The 21,592-nt window shown below is 38.4% G+C and overlaps 1 protein-coding gene across 5 annotated transcripts in view; it reads right to left on the reverse strand.

The window, feature by feature from the left end:
* Kif1b (kinesin family member 1B) overlaps nucleotides 1-21,592 on the reverse strand; it is a 152,021-nt gene that overhangs the window by 39,201 nt on the left and 91,228 nt on the right. For 3 of the 5 annotated variants that reach the window (XM_076861325.2, XM_076861324.2, XM_076861322.2), the window contains 6 exons: nucleotides 12,501-12,594; nucleotides 10,861-11,009; nucleotides 8,866-9,044; nucleotides 7,065-7,202; nucleotides 5,666-5,914; nucleotides 284-402 (listed from right to left, as the gene is read on the reverse strand). In XM_076861325.2, coding sequence (XP_076717440.2) covers nucleotides 284-402; nucleotides 5,666-5,914; nucleotides 7,065-7,202; nucleotides 8,866-9,044; nucleotides 10,861-11,009; nucleotides 12,501-12,594 — 928 coding nt within the window. The remainder of the gene's footprint in view (nucleotides 1-283; nucleotides 403-5,665; nucleotides 5,915-7,064; nucleotides 7,203-8,865; nucleotides 9,045-10,860; nucleotides 11,010-12,500; nucleotides 12,595-21,592) is intronic. The other 2 variants (XM_076861327.2, XM_076861326.2) reach the window with 1 other exon arrangement.

A 21,592-nucleotide genomic window follows, 5' to 3' on the forward strand; every position in this document is an offset into this window, starting at 1 on the left:
TTGAACACAATACCTTTATTTTATTTATTTATTTTTATGTGATGCTGAGAATTGAACCCAGGACCTCGCTCGTGCTAGGCGAGCACTCTACCACTGAGCCACAACCCCAGCCCACAAAATCTATTTATGATATGTGGGGACAAGAGCTAGAAAGGAAGTAAGAAAGGCCTTCGTAATGGATAAACATATTACTATTTGGGTTTGACTGAAGCAAGGCCCATATAGAGCCACCTTTGTTTCCAGGCAAGAACTCACAGCCTTTACTGCAGAGTTGGTGACCTACCTGCAATGGCCTGTACAGCCACGCGCAGAAATCCCCGCACTTCGCCCTTCTCACTGACGATGGCCACCCTGTGAATCAGGGGTACGGGATACAGCAGATTGCTCAGGTATACAAATGCCCTAGAGACAGACACCAGGAAACAAACATCAGAGCATCCTACAGAGGGAGAGGCTGGCTTTCAGCCTCAGTGAGAGTAGCTTCCTGAACCTGAGCTGGCTTCTGTACCTTATCTTAAGATCATTTCTTGGTTCTATCCTCTCAAACTGCCTCCAGCTGCCTTTTTAGCCCTGATGACACGTGAAAAAATTTCAAACACTGGACAAAGTGCTGACAAAAACCAATCTAATTCAAATTACTCTCTGTAAGAACTACACTGTAGGTAGAAGAGTAGTAATTGGAAGTAGACTTACAAGATACTGCTCTGTGAATACTGCTGGTGGGGTGAGAATCCCATTAAAGAAATTAACCTTTAAACATAAGGAATTACCAAGAGTTCTAAGGTTTCCCGATAGAGAAAACAGAAATCAGGAAACAAAAACCAGGGAAATGTGACTGAAATATGATTAATAACTAAAATAAATTTCAAATCTCAGTATTATGGGTCTTTAGTTTATTCTAAGGACTCTTTTATCTTCAGGTAAGGTGACTGACAAGATAAGAGAGGCAGACACATGTGGGCAAAGACTGTGCAGCCAGAAATTTCTGAGTAGCAAGCTTATAGACTGCATGGGCATCAAGATACATGCTAAGGGGAGAAGCATGAAGCTGGTCCCTACAGGGTTTGCTTTTACTCCTAGAGTCCAAAACCTAAGTCAGAAATGCATAAATAAAAGGTAAATTACAGATCTAACACTTTATATTTCAAACAAACTAGCCAATTCTGTCACATCACCACTCTTTTTTTCTTCTCTTTATTTTGTAGCTATTGATTTAAAAAACAAAAAGGCAATAAAAACTGAGTGTTCTTTCTAATCAGTAGAAGGGAAATAGAATCTAGTTCCTATAGTTACTCCTGTCTTCCCACTTGGTATATGCTGCTCTTTGAACATAAGACAAAAGACGAAGAATAAACATTTGCATCAGGAAACCAAACACAATGGAACGTGACACATGTGCCTGTCTGCTGCTTTTCCTGCTCTGTTTTTACAACAAAGCTAGAAGGATGAAGGAGTGGACAGATACTTGGGATTTCAACTCAAAATAATGAAAACAGACAACATAACAGAAAAACAAATGTTAATTAAAGTTTAAGAATATAAATAAAATACGAAAGAAAACAAAAATAACTGCAAATGAACATTAAATCAGATCATGATGTCTACTTCCCTTTCAGTCTGCTCCAAAGCAGGAGAGGGGGCAATGCTGAGATAGGTTAAAGCTTTGCTATGCATAAATTTAGGAATGAAAATGCATCTAAAAAGGATTACAAACAAGACCATCAAGCACCAACTACTAGGAGAGTCTAGAAGACTAAGAATTTGGCATATGGAACCAAACGGATCCTCTCACTTCTGAATCACCATACATAACAACTTCCTCTCTTGATGGCATTTCTAACATGGAGGACATTAAGAGCCACTACACACATGCCAGGTGGGGCCACCTGGAGGCCGCTCTGCACTCACTGCCGGCCTCGTGCCTTTGACTTAACATCTTTGGGTCTTATTTTAAACACCGTTTTTTTTTTTGTGTGTGTGTGTGTGTTTTTTTTAATAACAGGACCCCAATGTTACATGATCTGAGCAACACACACAATTCTTTAATCACTGGTAAAATTTACATTTGTGTGATTGCTTAAGTGTCTCTATCACCTACCAGACTCTAAGTCTGTGATGACAGGAACCATTTGCTTTGCTTACTACTGTCTGAAGAGGGCTGGGCATAAGGTAAACACACTCAATAAGTATCTAGTGAGTGAACATCTATCTACATATATAAAAGAACAGCAAAGTGATATGTCATCTACCTTTAAGTAGAAGTGGAAGGTTTCTTAGAAAAATGAGAACTCTCAAAGAGGCAGAGAGGCAAAGCAATTCAACTTCATATTGGGTTAATTTTTTCAAAACCGAATTTATGATGGATATTAACTATATATAACATGTTTGATCCCTAAGTATACTTAATCTGTCACCTTAAACATAGCTATTCAAAACAGGGGCCACTGTTTTTTAGTATAGCTAATTGTATTTTATGGACACAGCACAATAAAGTAAGATTGGAGCTCACATTAAAGAGCAGAATTTCCTTCGTGCCTATGGCAATGGCTATTCCAAATGTGGAAGCACTGAAGGCATTATTGTAGATGTTCCTTTTCAGAAAAGAGAACCTATAATTCTGTGATAGGAGCATGGGCATCAGTTCTGACATGGAAATGCACACTCACTAACAGCCCTTGTCATGTTAACAGGACACAAGCCATAGCCCAAATCAGTGCCGTATAAAACTTCTCCTTTCAAGTTTTTTAAACTGGAATTTTTATAATTACTCTGCTTTTCTGAAAGTCCTTATACTTTGACCTAGCAGACTGAAGAACAGGGAGGAGAGAAGTTATAAAAGATGTATTACGAGAAAGTTCTGTGAAGTTACATCGAAAATAGAAACAAATTTGTCAACATAAAGATAAGAAAAATCAGTATAATTATGGTGATACAGAAAGAATGTTTGTTAGGTACTTAGAGAGGCCACAGAATAATCATCTTTGCTCATTTTCAACCCGGAAGACTAGCTTACATATTTTGTATTTCATCCCAAGTTATGATGGATGGTTTGTAACATCCCAGCATGCCAAGAGAATAGCTAAAGGGACAAGCTCTTTTAATTTTGATATAAAGATTCATCAGAGGTAGCCACAGCCAAGAAACAAATCTATAAATGGAATTTCATAAGAAAATGGATTTTTTTGGGGGGGAGGTGTTAACCAGGGATTGAACTCAGGCACTTAACCACTGAGCCACATCCCCAGCCCTTTTCTGTATTTTATTTAGAAACAGGGTCTCACTGAGTTACTTAGCTCCTCATTGAGGCTGACTTTGAACTCACAATCCTCCTGCCTCAGCCTCCCAAGCCACTGGGCTTACAGGCATGTGCCACCTAGACCAGTTAGAAAAATGAAAATTTTCAGAAGTGAATTGTATTTATAATTATGTGCCAATAGGGGAAAACTGATCCTATGAATCACAAAAACAGGAAAAAAGGTACTCCTCTTACACATCCAATGACTACTAAACAACACTGTTATACATTTTCTTTGCAGAGGAGAATAACTGAAGGCAAAAATGAGAGCTATCCTTCATTTTACTGACTGATTTTTATACACACACACACACACACACCCCCAACCCCCAGTCTCTTCCTTTTTTTTTTTTTTTTTTTTGTAGTAAGAATATGTTCTACCAGTGTGCAACACCCCACGTCCCCCTGTCTCTTTCTGGCAAGGCAAAGTTAGGTCGAAGAATCTGGAAACTCAAACAAATGTAAAGTCAATTCCTGAGCCATAGTATCACAAATATTTACATAAAAATCAAATTAAGAGTTGACTGCCTTACACTTATATTTTATATCTGATATGAAATATAAAACTATAAAGAAAATAATGTACATATCTTAACCCAGTTAATATCCACATTAAGTAGGATTCTGACTTCAGTTTTCTAAACAAATGATTAAAAATACAAACGCTTCTAAGTAGAAATCTTAACCAGGATATTCATTTTGCCAGTATAGATAACACAATATGAAAGATGAAAGACTGGAAAGACTCTTTCCTACCAACTCATTTTATATGTGAAAATACAACAGGCCTCAATTTAAGTAGCTTGTATTAAGTAGAGAGAAGACTTCTCCTGACCAGGCCACTTCTCCTGAAACTGTCTACTCCTCACAGTACAGTAGTGTAGAACACAAGAAAACAGCTTTAAAGCTGTGCAACTGGCTTTGTTCATTGAGGCCAAGTTCATGGGTAGAAACTAGTTTCTAACTTCCAACTCTCTTGGAATAGGATGGATACGTGTTGAAGGATACAGAGAGCCACAGAGTAAACAAAAGCATTATTATCCCATTATCTGTATACATTTTTCTCACTTTTGGTATAAATCAGCTTTTCTGAGATTCTAAGTATCTGTTCCAGGTGACATACCAGTAGAAAACAATATCCATGGGTACATAATCCCATTGTGTTTATTCATGGAGAAACAACTTATAATGCCCCTTCCCTATTATAAAGTCCAGAGACTGTCCAATATTATGACTCAAATCTGTAACTGAGGTTTTCATTTTTATTAAAAAGCTTTTCTTTCTTCCCTTTCCATTATCTTCTACAATAGTTATGAAACTCCCACCTGGTAGGTAACACCTCTGTCTAATAGGTCAGGAGACTTGCTGGACATCAATGTTTAGATAACTTGTGTTTACCACTTAACAGTGAAACAATTCCCTTATTTTTAAAGGGTTCAGCCATGAAGTTAAATTTTATATTTTAAAACCTGAACATACTTTTTAGTTAATCCAGTGATTTCTCTACTGTCAAACTTGTAATTATCATTTCATCGTGAAGACTTGATGTGGAAAAAGACACCAGTGTCGGCAATTTATGCACAGAGTTCTATATCACTGACAGAGGGATGCACGGACTGAGAGCTAAAGACAATGCCTCAATTTGGTGAACTCAACATAAGTTTTGATAAATAATCAGTTTTATGATTAAATGAACAAATATTCATTTGTTGATGGTGTCAACAGATAGTTTTCTGAGATTCATCATTATAAAGCTGATAGGTAAAATTCCAGCAGAAGCCAAAGGCCTATAGATGCATTCAGTGAAACTAGATATAAAAAAGGCAGCCACTGAGACATGAAGTTTTCTTGATTCATTTTAGGACTCAGTAGACTAAGCAAAAAAATGAACCTAACAGTACCCGGTTCCACTTTAGTCTTCCCTGCAGTACCACAAATTCTTCAGCCTAACCTTGGACTTGGTGTGTTCTTTCCCATGTAACCCCATGTGCCTCCTCAGTCACATTCCTTTAAGAAAGAAGCATAGTCCACAGTATCATTTGTGAATTCATTACTTTTGATTCTTAGCCTTACTTTCTCCTTTGAGATTTCCTCCTTCAAAACAAAATGATTGTTCTGAATTTAAGATAAGCATCCCTCCACACAGTCTTCATATATTGCTGTATGCTGTATTTAGGAGACAGAATGCTCACAAATAATGCCTGAGCTCTCTAGCCAGATTTGCATCTATGGGACTCTAAGCATTGGCAGACTTGGGACTGAGCATTCATGAATTAAACTGACTAAGTCAGTATTATCCAAAATTGAACAAAGAGGTCTTTATAACAAGAGCTGGTCCCTTTTTGCCTTTCTCACAATAACCTCACCAACCTTCCCACTAAAATGAACCAAGGGGACCGGTCGTAAAACGGGTCATGCCCGTCACTGAAGAGATCTGATCCCTCCTCCGTCCCTGCGTCAGAGCCGGTGTCATCCACGAATGCCTCATCATCAAAATCCTCCATCTCATCTTGCTGCTCGTCAGCCAGCTCAGTGATGTCGGAATCGGCCGTGGAAAAAGTGGGGGAGGGTGTGCGGTCGGCAAGGCGCTCATTCACACAGCCGTGGAAAATGGGGGAGCTAGACACCAGGTAAGACGCCGATTGACACAGCCAGGGAGAGAGGAATAGTTGGTTAAACAAGAAGCGATAGGTGCCAACAGGACAGAGTCTACTGGGGAATCAACACAATAAAAGCAAATAGAAAAGCAAAAGGATAAAATAAGCATAAATCATCTGGATCAGGTGAAAGGGAACAAAAGGGCAGGTTGAAAAATTCTACAAAGATGGATCCTTAGAATAAGAAAAGCAAAGGGAACCCATGAGTAGACCAACCTAGATGAATACGGTGCTAGCAAATATTTACATTCTCCAGTTCACACAGAAAGACCAGCAGCATCTTGGCCTCAAAAGAGCTACTCAACATTAAGGTGAAATAATACGAATTTAAATGCTAACATGCTCTTGAAACAGAAGGAAAAAAATGGATGAAATAGTACATGCCAAAACAGCAAGTGCTTTGCTTGGGTAAGATGTTTTTGGCCAATTCATCTCTTTAAAAAAGCTTGTCTACTATCGGAGTGGAGTGGAGAAGACTTCCTTCATTTCTACAAAATACTCTTACTTCAGCAACAGATTTTTACATAGCTCCTTTAAAAAACAGACTACTTTTGCAATTGAAAAACAATTCTAATTCTAAAAATAGCACAAAATATAAATTTCCAAACCTCTAAATGACTCAATATAGACTCACAGAGGCAATATTTGTTTCCATAAAATGTTGAATATAATGTATATATAAAAGAGACTCAAGAGGGCTACAAAGATATGCAATTAATTCGCCCTTGGCAATGACAAAAGTGAAATGAACTGCTTTATGACGTCTCAGATTATGAAGATATTGCAGTCGGCTAAGACAATGATTTTAAGTTGTACAATATAACTTAATATATCTTAATCAATTTATCTTAATTAATTGCAAAACATTTTGTAAATAAGCTGAGAACCAAAGAAGACTGTCAAACATTTTCAAAAGTTTGAGAATCAAAAGAATACGCGTGTTTAAAAATGCTGAAGGGAAGTATACCAAATGACACGGTGGTTATGAGAGGATAAAACGGGGCTCTTTTATTCCTTTTTTCCTTTTAACCTTCTGTAATAACAACTGAGATTTTTAAATTAAAATACAAGTATTCATTATTTAAAAAGAAACCAACAAAATCATCACATACCTTCCCACAAGTTTGAACCAGTGGAATCGATCATAGAATGGATCACTGCCAGTCATCGTAGCTTCACTGTCATCTTGGGCATTAGAGGCCATCTCACCAGCCCTATCATACATCTCACGCATCAAATCCAGCCTCTGCCTATTTAGCAAACATGAAGGACACTGAGTTAATATTATGAGCTTCCATTAAATTTTTGTTTTGGAAGCATCTTACATGCAAGGTTTTTTTTTCCCCTGGTACTGGGGATTGAACCCAGGGGTGCTTAACCACTAAGTATGTCCCCAGCCCTTTTTATTTTTTATATTGAGACAGAGTCTCACTAAGTTGCTTAGGACCTCAATAAATTGCTGAGATGGGGCTGGGGTTGTAGCACAGTGGTTGAGTACTTACCTCGCATGTGTGAGGCACTGGGTTTGATCCTCAGCACCACGTAAAAATAAATAAATAAAGATATTGTGTCCATCTACAACTAAAAAAATATTTTTTAAAAAAATTAAAAATAAATAAATGAATTGCTGAAATTGGCCTGGATCTTGCAATATTTCTACCTCAGCCTCCCCCAAGTGGTTAGGACTAACAGGCATGAGCTACCATGCCTGGCAAGAGTTTGTTTTTAAACCAGGCATTGTGTTGCACATCTGTAATCTTAGTAGCTCGGGAGGCTGAGGCAGGAGGATTGCAAGTTCAAAGCCAGCATCAGCAATTTAGTGATGCCCTAAGCAACTTATTGAGATCTTGTCTCTAAATAAAATATAAAAAGGGCTGGGGATGTGGCTCAGGGGTTAAGTGCCCCTGGGTTCAATTCCTCAATTTCCAATATTAAAACCAAAAAACAAAAACAAAACAAAAAAAAAAAAAAGGAAGAAAGAAAAGAAAAAACAAAAAAAGAATTTTAAAAAGCTGTTCCCATAAAAAATATTATTTTTTAGGTGTAGTTGGATACAATGCCTTTATTTTATTTATTTATTTTTATGTGATGCTGAGGATTGAACCCAGAGCCTCGCACATGCTAGGCAAGCACTCTACCATGAGCTACAACCCCAGCCCCTGTTCCCATAATTTAATGTTATTAAAAACAAATGAGGGCTAGGGTTGTGGCTCAGTGGTAGAGCACTTGCCTAGCTTGTGAGCACCCTGGGTTTGATCCTCAGCACCACATAAAAATAGATGAAGGTATTGTGTCCAACTACAACTAAAAAATTAAATAAGTATTTTAAAAAGTGAGGGCTGGGTATATAGCTCAATTGGTAGAGTACTTGCTTTACATGCACAAGGCCCTGGGTTCAATCCCTAGCACCACAAAAAAAAAAAAAAAGAAAGAAAGAAAGAAAGAAAAAAGAAAGCCAGAAGTACTGAAACCAAAATCCTCAGTATCTAAGAAGTCTGAGTCTACAGAGAAGCCATCAAAATTCAAGAATGGCCACCTAACCTACAGAGAGTCAACCATCACAGGTGAAATGTTCCGTGGTATGTGACATCTCAAATACATTCAGTGGGAATTATCTCACCATATTAAATGTAAAGGAAGCTAGATTATAACTTTGTTTTTATTAATCATCACCATGAAGTCCAGGACAGAAAAGATACAATGGAGGGCAAATTTAAATATCAGATATCTGAGGAGTGTTATGATTCATTCACTTAGAAGGTAATGGATGGTTAGCAATATCACAGGCCAGCAATAGCATTTGGAAAGCACAGGAAAGAAAGCAACCACATCCTCAAATGAAAACATGAGGGAGTCCACTTGAGCAATTATTATTCCCTAAATAAAATAAGCAGCTTTTGAGTGTGTGCATACTTGAGTTTCTCCAAAGACCAATAATGTGTTGCTCCATTCTTCAGATCCTGAACTTCTACTGCCACCACTGTACGAGGAAAAGGTCTCTCCTCATGAGTTTTATCCACTTCAGTGGGAAGTAATTCGGGAGGTAAAGGGGAATACAGTGTGTCAGTCAGCAGAACAAACTGAAATTGTACCTGAATGGAAAGAATAAACCATGGACAAATGTGAAAACCATTACATTTCAGCAGGTAAACTTCAGAGACAAGACAATATAATTATACCCCATGGGAAAAAGGTGAAACCTGTAGTATGTGCTATGGACTATCTGCTAAAGAAAAAGAAGAAGAAAAAGCTGCCTGTATGTTAAACACAGGAAATAATCCTAGTTTCAAATGAGCCTATTTACAAAGTTTGTTTCCCCAGCCTTGCAAATATAAACTAAAGTTGCAGTAAGTCTACTTCACTTGATTAAATGAAGACTTCTGTGGAACTTTATACAGAGACCAAAAGGTGGACCAAGAATACATCCAGTCCTTCACAAGAGCTGATGGAACACATCAAGGTATTCCAATTTTAAATTCAGAAGACTACATGACTACTACTCTGAGAAGTACTTACTATGGCAGCCAGGTGCTGTGGCAAAGACCTGTAATCCCAGTACCTTGGGAAGCTGAGGTAGCACACACACATACACAATGGTTTGATGAATGAAAAACACCTACCGCACTTTATTTCTGCAGTTCTGGGGATTGAACCCAAAGCTTCAGACATGTTAGGCAAGTGCTCTACCACTGAGCTAGCCCCTATTTGTTTATTTATTTGGTACCAGGGATTGAACCCAGAGCACTTCACCACAGAACTACATCCCTGGCCCTTTTATTTTTTATTTTGAGATAGGGTCTCACTAAGTCAGAGGCTGGCCTTGAACTTGCCATCCTCATGAGTAGAACCTCAGCCTCTGAATAGCAGGGATTATAGACATTTACCACCACAACTGGTATATATATGATTATAGGCATTTATCACCACAACTGGTATGTAATTTATTTCTTGTTACCACCCTGTATTTTCACCAATAAATACTAATGAATGCAAGACATTGAAATAAGGGTAGGGGAGGGAGTTCCTGCCTTTAGTTAGTCTACTTAAGGAGAACAGTGGTTAATAAGTAATTATAAAATGAGTAGGGCTTCCAAGATTGAGAAGAAAATGATATCACAGTTTGCAGAAGCAGAATAGAGCCTTAAAGGCAGACAATGACTTTTCCCAAAGACAGGTCATCTATGTGCCTTCCTAATGTTTAATGTGGTCTCTGGCTATAATCTTACCAGACAAGAGACTATTAAACAGTGGGACATACATAAGGATAAATCTAAGATTTGGTGTAAAATTTTGGTAATAATTACAAGAACATCTTTTACCATGTTCAGGCATGACTTTTAGTGCTTGATATGCATCCATTCTTTGATTCCCTCATAAATCCCCAAATGGCAGGTACTGCTGCCAATCCCACTTAGTAGATGAGGGAACAGAGGCAGGGGACTGTTAGGTCACACAACCTGTGGAGCTGGGACTGGACCTATACTATCTGGGTGCAGAGCACATGCACTTGTCTACTACATAGTATTGCCTCTTATCTCAGAATAGGAATAAATTAGTGGCAGGTGGACATACAGGACTTAAAAGTACAAATTTAAAGGTAGAAAACTAAAAAAAGTTGAGATTTTTTTCAGAAAGCCAAGAAAAACATTTTTCTATTAATGTCTCTCCAGCTCTTGTCAAAAATACAGTTTCAGGTATAAAATGAACTAGAAAATATCTATTTCTATGAAATTTTATTTAGTAAAAATTTAAAGTGTCTACTATATTCTAGGTATATACACTAAACAAAGGAATGCAGAAAGAACCTGAGCTCCCCCAAAGGTAAGGTTAGTTCAAGGTGATGTCTAAATGAACACACACAGGCTCAGCTCTGCCTCCAGACCACAGTGTTCCTGCCACCCTGCGTACCTTCTTCTTCAATTCCACACTGATGGCATTGGCCTCCTTAAGGTAGACGGCATTGCCCCAGAGTAAGTCCCTTAAGGAAGTAAACTGGTGAGACTTCCACTTTCGGAAGGCCCACTGGGCCAATTCAAACTCATGCTGCGTCCAAGGTACTGAAAGAGCAAAGGAAGTACATTTGATGGTCATCTCACAGCTGTAAGAAATTATATCCGTTCTCTACTTTATCTTGGTGATCAAGCTATTTTCCAGTTTCTATTCATTAAATTGCTTTTGCTTTTCTTTTTAGTAAAGCTTACTAAATTCTGTTGATATTATAAAAGCAGAATTTTTAAAAAATTTGAAACAGCACACCAAATAAATAAAATTTTCTCTCATTTTAAAATATATTCTAATGTGGTGCTATATTTTTTTAAAAAGTCCCTGATCCCTGGTATAGCAAATGATAAATCCCTGAATAGGAGGTACTGTTGCCAACCCCACTTAGTAGATGAGGGAACAGAGGCAGGGGACTGTTAGGTCACACAACCTGTGGAGCTGGGACTGGACCTACACTATCTGGGTGCAGAGCACATGCACTTGTCTACTACACAGTATTGCCTCTTATTTCAGAAAAGGAATAAATTTGTGGCAGGTGGACACAAAGAACTTAAAGGTATAAATTTAACAGTAGAAAACTAAAAAAAGTTGAGATTTTTTTTCAGAAAGCCAAGAAAAACATTTTTCTATTAATGTCCCTCCAGCTCTTGTCAAAATACAGTCTCAGGTATAAAATGAACTAGAAAATATCTATTTAGTAAAAATTTAATCAGTGTCTACTATATTCTAGGTATATACACTAAACAAAGGAATGCAGATGAAGTTCTTTTCTAATATAGGGAAAAGGGTTATGTTTCACTTACATATTTAAAAATAAAGACTTTAGCACATAAAGAATTCCTTCAAAGTTAATTTGAATTCTTTCTTTTTTAATTTGAATTTTTGAGACAACTGACAACTTGGGTAGAGAACCAAAGTGTAATGAAACTAGAAAATATCTATTTAGTAAAAATTTAATCAGTGTCTACTATATTCTAGGTATATATACTAAACAAAGGAATGCAGATAAAGTTCTCTTCTAATATAGGGAAAAGGGTTATGTTTCACTTACATATTTAAAAATAAAGACTTTATTATAAGGCAATAACTAACAATGAGAGACTGAATTCAGCCAAGAAATTCTGGAAAAGTTAACTAAGCTAGCTGGTAATGGCTTTAAAGTACGGATACATTCCAAAGTCTTCAGTTAGGAATCTAGAAAATTAATTATCTTAACAATGAGTAAGCTCTGTATTTACTTGAATATATGAACTTCGTTTGTACAATAACATGAGATAATATACATAAACATCGCAAAAGATTTATGTGAAGACTGCTCAAAAACCTTGTGAAGCTATAAAACACTATCAGCCTCACCTTTACTCCAGAGATCACAGCCTGTGTTTTCAGCACTGAGCATCTTATAAATCACCTTTATATTGGTTCAGTACAAGGTCAACAAATGGTGGGTCAATTTTGAGGAACCCAGTATTCATAACAAATAAGGGATTAATGTGATAATACAGATCCAAAAGACATAAGAGAAGGTTTCAGTCTCTATATTTCACCTTCTTCTTCCTCTTCTTCCTCTTCAGTAGTTTCTGCAGCCAGGGAATGGGTCTCAACTTGCTTCTGCAAGGCCTGCAATTTACTCTCATAGTCCTGAATGAAAAGAAAGGAGACAACATGTAGGAGAGTAAGGAAGGAAGGAAGGAAGGAAGGAAGGAAGGAAGGAAGGAAGAGGAAAGGAACACAGAAATGCAAGGAATACTGGAGGATGTAAAGAAAGCAAAAGACAATGATTAAAAGAGAGAGAGAGAGAGAGACACAGACAGACAGACAGGCAGGAAACAATAATAAAAAGACCTACAGAGAAATGCTTGGGGATGGGGGGGGGGATGGCGAGAGAATGACAAATCATATACCATAGTCTGCAATGCATAATGCAAAAAGGTAAAATTAACTGCAGCACCTCTATTTCTATTTCCCCAAGGACTCAAGAGTTCTTTATTTGGGCTTGAGGTAGGAAAAAGGAGAGATTTTGAGGGGAAAAATGCATGTGTCCCTTATATATTAAAATACATTCAAATAATATAGTACCATCAAGGAATTCATAGAGAAAGATAATTTTGGAAAAGATTGAATTCCCCATTCCCCATTATTATCAAAAGTTCCAGTTTCCTATTTAAAGGGGTAAACAACTAGAATTGTAGCCTTTGAAGCTTCATGTATATGAAAAATTACTATCTTTGTAGTGATAGGATAAGTGTCCCCTTCAAATGATCAAAAGCTCACTGCTGGGCTGAAATAATTGACAGATTACATTGTTGTTTAGAAAAAGACACTTTAAAATATGCTCTTATACTATAAAATGGATTATTAAAACAAATCAGATTTATCCTCTGTTTCTACATCTACTCTGTGCATTTTCAATAAGAGTACTATCAGCTCAAAACGGACAAAGAAACTGTTCTGGGCAATGAAAACAATCTCATTCGTTTTATGTGTAAGGCATAAATGCAAACAGTACATGAACTGTGTATCTGAGCTATTAAAACTTCATGATGGGGATAAATTAGGGGAAAACTGCCTAAAAATGTCCCTTGGGGTGTCAATGTAAAAAAAATAACACTTTAAATTTGGGTGCTATTGAAAAAAAAGAACTTTAAATTTCAGTGAAAACAAACAGGTAGGATTAAGAAAGGTGATATCCTTCACTTCATGAAACATTTAATTGCAGAATAAATGTGGTATCTTGAGATCTGTAACTGGCTTCCTGCTTCCTTTGGTTCCCCAGGAGTGATCCCAATCACAGGCTGCCTGCCATAAGACAGTCCTGGGCTGCTCCATCACACAGAGCTCTCTAAGGCACACATCGAGGTTCCACAACTGGAGTGCTGCAGAAAGCCTCCTTAACAAACTCCACTGCAGAAGGAGCTCCTGATGGCAACACCATGGATACAAACATTCTCCAAGGCTTCCAGGCTCGGTGGAGCACACCTGTAATCCCAGTGGCTCCAGAGCCTGAGGCAGGAGGACCATAAGTTCAAAGCCAGCCTCAGCAACTTAGCAAGGCCCTAAGCAGCTCAGTGAGACCCTGCCTCTAAATAAAACACAAAAAAGAGCTGAGGATGTGGCTCTGTGGTTAAGTGCCCCTGGATTTAATACCCCGTGCCAAAAACAAACAAACAACAACATTCTCTAAGGCTGTGGTCATTTGTCAGGTGGGAGAGATAGAGGCAGAAGGAAAGGAAAGAAAAGGGAAGGAAGCACTCTACCACCGAGCTACACATCCCAGCCCTTTCTGTTTTTTATTTTGAGACAGGTTGCCCATGCTGACCTTGAACTTATGATCCTCCTGACTCAGGCTCCCCAGTTGCTGGGATTACAAGTGTGTACCAGGGGGCAATATTTTCAAAGTTATTTTCTAAGCATATCATACACCCAGATCTTTTTATTTAAATTATCATTCCTCACTAAAAGAAATTTGGGCTCTGAGAGGAAATGGTAGATTCCCAGTTTGGTGTATGGTAAGAAAGTATAAGGTGAGCTTAGAATATCTTGTGCCAGAAAAGATGGAATAGCTCTAAGACCCCTGGGGTCATTTCAATTGGACACAGACTCCTACTGGCAAGTAAGTCACAACAACAAAAAAAGAAGACAGCACATTGAGTAGAGGAAGAATCCATCAGTTTACAATAATACTGAATATTGAAAAGGAGGAAAAAATGGAAATATCTTCTTAAAAAAAAAAAATATATATATATGCCAGCTAATAAATGCAGAAGGAACAACTAGGAAATCACCATACTGCAACCCCAGACTCAGAAACAGACTCAGGCAAGGATCATTAATAAATGCTAAAATAATGGAGTGAAAGGTATACAGGAAACAGAATATTGATACAATTCAAAGTCCACTCCCAGATACCTATTATTAATACGGGAAATGATACATTTACAATGAAGAGAGCTGGAAACCAAATGTGTTAAATTTCAACATTAGCAGTAACTGTCTAATGATGTGATGCCACATGAAGTACACAACATCAACTTCATAGTATTCTTAACAAAATGTTCAACCTAAATCTAACCTCAGGGCAACGATCATATAAATCAGAATGTGGCCTAGATTCTTAAAAACACCAATGTAATAAAGGATTTTAAAATGCCATAACCAATTTCAACATAAACCTTGAGTAGATGTTGGATTAAAAGGTACACAAATACACACAGCCCTAACATTTGTATTTTTTAAATAAGGAGATTTGAAATTAAACTATTTGCACAATAGTTTAATTAAATTTTTGGATAGGATAATGATATTAAGTGAACATCACTGATTTTAGGACATTCACATGGAAGCACTTAGGGATCAATTATCATGATATCTGCAACTTTCCAGTGAGTCAGAAAAAAACCCACAAATAATAAGGTTGCATTGTCCTATTTTTTTCATCTTCTTTGTAGGTTTGAAATATTTCAAAATAAATAACAAGTTAGGAGGGACTGGGGTTGTGGTTCAGCAGTAGAGCACGCACTTAGCACGTGCAAGACCCTCAGCACCATATAAAAATAAATAAAATAAAGGTATCGTGACCAACTATAACTAAAAAATAAATATTAAAATAATAATAATAGGAGCTGGGGTTATAGCTCAGCGGTAGAGTACTTGCCTCACACTTGTGAGGCATAAATGACCTCTGAAAATATTCTCCCTCCCTCCCTCCTTTTCTTTTTCCTGAATATTTTCAGATCCTGGGCACCACATAAAAAAAATAAATAATATAAATAAAGTAAAGATATTTAAAATAATAATAAGAAGAAGAAGAAGAAAAAGAAGAAGAAGTTGGGGAGGGGGAATTATTTTCCCTTTAAAAAGAACTACATAGGGCTGGGGTTGTGGCTCAGTGGTAGAATGCTCGACTAACACATGTGAGGCACTGGGTTCGATCCTCAGCACCACATTAAAATGAAATAAAGATATTTTGTATCCACCTACAACTAAAAAATAAATATTAAAAAAAGAACTACATACTACATGGGAATCTTTCAGCAAAAAGAAAAAGATTGCTTGTTTATTGAAAAATCACCAGTTGGAAAAAAATGCTAATATTCTGAAGATTTCTTCAAGAATAAGTTTATAAGCTCATTAAACTACCAATCAAGACAAAATTCTTAGATTCCCTTCCCTAAAGGCTCTGGTAGTGCTTTAATGAAGCAGGAAAACTGACATAAACAGATTTGCCATAGCCCTTGCACCAAAAAACTAACTACATTTTTTAAAAATAACTTTTTTTAGTTGTAGATGAACAATACCTTAATTTTATTTATTTTTATGTGGTGCCGAGGATCAAACCCAGTGCCTCACACATATAAGGCAAGCACTCTACCGCTGAACTACAACCGCAGCCCCCAACTACATTTTGATCTGTAATTAGTAGTTCAAATATCAACAGCATTTCTTGATCTGAGCTCCTTCCCCAAAGCAGACTGCTTATGAATTTCCAACAAGGAGGTTTTGTACGTCACCAGAAAAATTCAATCAGTATTGCATTTTCCAAGAACAAATAGGTTCAGATAGTATTATTTATCTTATGGTGAAAATTAGGATAATTGTTAGGAATGTGGCCCAGTGGAAGAGTGCTTGCTTAGTATGCACAAGGCCCTGGGTTCAATCTCTAGCCACCTGTTCCTCACCCCCACCCCCCAATTAAATCAGGACAATTATGGAAAGCATACTAAAAAGAAAGCAAGGAAGGAAAGGAGGGAGGGAGGGAGGGAGAATATTTTCAGAGGTCATTTATGTTTATTAAAAGTCCTAACTTGGGGCTGGGGTTATGGCTCAGAAGTAGAGCACTCGCCTAGCATGCGTAAGGCACTGGGTTCGATCCTCAGCACCACATAAATATAAAATAAAGATATTGTGTCCACCTATAACTAAAAAATATTTTTAAAAAAGTCCTAACTAGTTCAAAATATTCCCTATTTTACAAAAGCACAGTACTAGCTCTTTTCTCTCTGCAATGTTCTCTTCTATCCACCAACCCTCATTTATAAGCCTATTTTGTGCCAGGAGCTTAGCTTTTCTTTTTTCCTTTCTTCCTTCTTTGGTTTTTCTCCTCCTTCCCTTCCTTTTTTTTTCTTTCTCTCCTCCCCTCCTTCTTTCTTTATTTTAGTACCAGGGAATGAATCAGAGGCATTAACCACTGAGCCACATCCTCACCCCCCCTTTTTTTTTTAATTTTGAGACAGGACCTCGTTAAGATGCTAAGGCTGGCTTTGAACCTGTGATCCTCCTGCCTCAGCCTCCTGAGCTGCTGAGATTACATGCATGCAATATCTCAACCAGCTGTACCAGGAACTGTTCTTTAAATTTGACATGGGTTATTCTGATCTTACTTCTGTAACTCTATGAAAATTATACTATTGGCTAGTCTCATGTCAAAGGGAAAGAAAAAGGCTTAAAGAAAATGAACAACTTTCTACACCATTATATACAACTATAATATACCAATAAAAAATGTGGGGGACAAAGAGGCAAAAACAGAAATTGAATAACTTTCTAGACATTATACTTACTAAGTGGTGGAAATGGGATTTTAAACCAGGCAATCCAGAGCATTATTCTTACAAACATCCATCCATCCATTCATTAAAAAATACCTTTTATGTCCCTACTGCATGCCTGATGCTAAGAATACAGAGGTCAATGGGCAAAGGTCCTATACATGAAGGAGGGAGAAGTGATAAATATAAACGAGGTATACACTACAATTTTAGTAGAGAGAAATACTCTGAAAAAAAGGGAGGGGACAGACACTAGGGAATAATAGGGAGAAAAAGGAATAGAAAGACTTAGATAGGCGGTTAGAAACTGTTTAAGCAAACACTTAGAGGTCTCTCAGGGGCAGATATTTCAATCAAATTAACACTAACAGCAAGAGTAAAAGTCCTGAGATGGAGAGCAGCACAGGGTATTTAAGGTAAAGCAAGAAACCTGTGTGAGCAGAGTAGTGGAGAAAGGAAAGGGAAGGAGACACAGTTGAAACTTAGGTAGCAACTGAGTTATGGAAGATAGTCTAGGCCCAGTTGAGAATGATGGACTTTATTATAAGGGAATCACTGGGTTAGCTAGTTTATGCTTTACAAACACACCACTATCTATAGGGCGTGGGAGGAACTATGGAAGGAGAACAATGCTGAAGGGAAGTTGCCTCATCTGGGGTGAAAACAGCAAAGGTGGTGAAAAGAGAAAGGAGCTGAGCTATGTTCTGTAGGCACAGGAAAGGGGAACCTCTGGGGATTTGATCATGGGGTACGAGAAAAAAAGGAGAAACTAAGGATGACTTGAATTTCTGCCCTGAGCTAGTTGTTCTGGTTTAGACAGTTCAGATGTGAGGCGCCTGCTGGCCATCTGGATGTCAGATCTTGGTTGTGTGCCTGCATCTAAAGCTCAGCACAGAGGGTTGCAACAGAATGATTCCTGGGATGGGACCTGGCTTCCCAGTTAGTAGTTGTGTGACTCTGGGAAAGCATGTAAAATGGGAATAATACCACCCATCTTGGAAGAGGGGTGCTGTGAGAATTCAAACCATACATGTGTTAACCACAACACATGCTCAATACACAGAAGTTATTATTTCTATCATCATCAGTGTAAAAATAGAAGGTAAAGCCGCTGGATGCATGGAATTATCTGGCAGAAAGGATAAAGATCTAGAAGGAACCAGCTAGTGAGGTGGAAAGAAAATAAAAAGCCTAGAGAAGAAAGTGTCCCAGGAAGTAAAGAGTAGGCAACTCTGTTGGGGGGGGGGGGGGTTGATTTAGTAAGGTCAGTACTGAGAAAACACCCTGATATTTGTTTTTTTTTTTAAATTTTAATATTTATTTTTTAGTTTTCGGCGCACACAACATCTTTGTACATGGCGCTGAGGATCGAATCCGGGCCGCACGCATGCCAGGCGAGCGCGCTACCGCTTGAGCCACGTCCCCAGCCCCACCCTGACATTTGTAAGGAGAAAGATCTTTGGTGGTCCTGATAAGAGTGGCTTTAATGGGGAAGAAGGAACAAATGTCTGGATATGGGAGTTCTAGCTAGAATGGAGATAGGAAAAAAAAGAACAGCTTGGGAGGTGAACCAACTGGGAACAGTCAACCCCGAGGCTTCTCAAGGAGTATCTCTCTGAGAAGGAACAGAGAGTCAGAGTAGCAGTTCACAAGGGACATGAGGCTTTTTTGAGACTAACTAAGTCCTGAGAAGGTACAGAGTGCAGGGAACTAGGGCTGGGCTAAGAGAAGACCAAGAAAAATGTGGCCGCCAACAGGAGGGATGGACAGGGATGCATGCAAAACTGTAAGTTAAAAGAAGTTTTCTTCTGATTTTCCCCTCTCAGTGCAACTAAAGAATCCTCAGCTGGGAGCAAGGGCATGCTCCTTTCATTCTCAGAGGCATCTGTTACGACCTTTCAGAGCACCCTGTATTTTCCCCTCATTGTCACAAAGTGGTAGATTGACTCCTGGTGTGGCTCTCTGCCTGTCTACTCTACGACTCTGTCAACTTCATAAGGCCAGGGTTATGATGTGTTCGCCACTGAAGCATCTATCACCTACCTGTTTTCCAGATCAGAAACAGAGTCACGTGTTGATCTTTTTTTTTTAAGAGATAACCACTGTCCATATTTAATTCATTTTTTTTAAGATAGAAGAGAGAGAGAGAATTTTTTAATATTTATCTTTCAGTTTTCGGTGGACACATCTTTATTTTATTTTTATGTGATGCTGAGGATCGAACCCAGCGCCCCACGCATGCCAGGCGAGCACATTACCACTTGAGCCACATCCCCAGCCCACGTGTTGATCTTAACTAGATCAACAGTTCTCAAAAGTGACTATCTTCTAGCACCGGGGTCAGCAAACCATGGCCTGTGGGTTACATACAGCGGGTTGCTTTTGTGAGCAATCCTGCTGAAACACAGCCACCCCTGTTCCTTTACTGATTGTCCATGGCTGCTTTCGTGCTATCAAGGTGGAGGTGAATAGCTGTGAAGGAAACCACATAGCCTGCAAATCTTAAGATAGTATTATCTGTGGCCTTTTACATAAAATTATTGCCAACTCCAATTCCAGGTTAATGATTCTCAAAGGTACCTGCTGGGCATGAGTATCACTTGGAATTTATCAGAGATGCAAATTATCAGGTTTCACCCCAGACCTAGTGAATCAGAAACTCTAGGGGTGCACCTAGCAGTCTGTGTTCACAATCCCCAGAGGACTCTTTCGCATTTTACCATTTAAAAAACACTCTTCTGGGGTCTGTGTGAAGAGACAATTGGTCAAGTGAAAAAGATCAAGTATTTATTCTAGGTAAATTTACATTCTCATGAAAGAATCAAACAAACAAGTACACAGATAATTACAGGTTATCATTATTAAAACTAGGGCAGGCTGGTAATCCCAGAAACACAAGAGGCTGAGGCAGGAGGATTCCAAGTTGAGGAATCCTGAGGCCAGTCTCAGCAATTTAGTGAGGCCCTCAGCAACTTAGCGAGTCCCTGTCTCAAAATAAAAAAGGCTAGGGGTGTAGCTCAGTGGTTAGGTGCCCTGGGCTCAATCCCCTATATGTATGTATAGTGAGAGTTGCCCTGGGGTACGCATGGGCAAGAAGAGTAGTATATGAGATCAGATTTGGAAGAAGAGTTAAGCATGTTGGGAAAGAATGGCAATGAGGAGGAAGCATAAGAGCCTTGAGGTGGGAAGAAACTCTGTACGTCCAAGAAACAAAAGGCCAGGGTGTCTGCAAGCGAGTGTGTCAAGACATGCAATCAGAACTAGGCAAGCAGCCAAAACATGGAAAGTGTTGTGAGCAACAGAAGATTTAGATTTCTAAGCGCAATGGAAGCCCTTGAGGCCACCGACCGGAGTTTTTAAAAGCTTATTCTGGCCAGATATGGGGGTATGTGACTGTAATCCCAGCAACCTGGGAGGCTGAGGCAGGATGATGGCAAGTTAAAGGCTGGCCTCAGCAATTTAGCAAGATCCTGCCTCAAAACAAAAAATAAAAAGGGCTGGGAAAGTAAATCAGTGGTAGAGCACCTCTGGTTTCAATCCCTAGTATTGCAAAAAATAAAATATAAAATAAAATTCTGGTTTTATGTGGATAATGGATTTGCAGGGGTTAAGAACAGAAGCAAAGAATCAAGTTAGGCTACTAGGTAAGAGATGATAGTAGCATACTTAGGGCATCTCAGAGAAGGTGATATTTAAAGTAAAATCAATGTCACTATTCTGAGTTTTCTGATTTGACATCAGAAACTTGGCTCTATGTGGCAGATTGTATTCAGCAAGCCATAACTGGGAGAGATCTACACCAAGGTGACACCCTGGTTCTTTTCAACACCTAAATTTGTTCCTCATCACCAGCAGTACTATGTGGCCAATCTCACATCTATCCTTCTCCAATGGTCCCACAACACTTTTTCCTAGACCTGAACTGCTTCTGTTTTCTCCCAACCTCCCTGTTCCCTCTTGGTCTTGTTTTGAAAAGCGATTTCTCATTTGGTTCACATAGGAACTTCCCAATTGATATACCTGGTTCTGAATTTGCCTTCCTGAAACCCATGTTCTATACTTTGGCCATAAGGAACATTAAAAAAGGCAAA

The sequence above is a fragment of the Callospermophilus lateralis genome, chromosome 7 (genome assembly GCF_048772815.1).
Source record: "Callospermophilus lateralis isolate mCalLat2 chromosome 7, mCalLat2.hap1, whole genome shotgun sequence".
NCBI classification, from domain to species: domain Eukaryota; kingdom Metazoa; phylum Chordata; class Mammalia; order Rodentia; family Sciuridae; genus Callospermophilus; species Callospermophilus lateralis.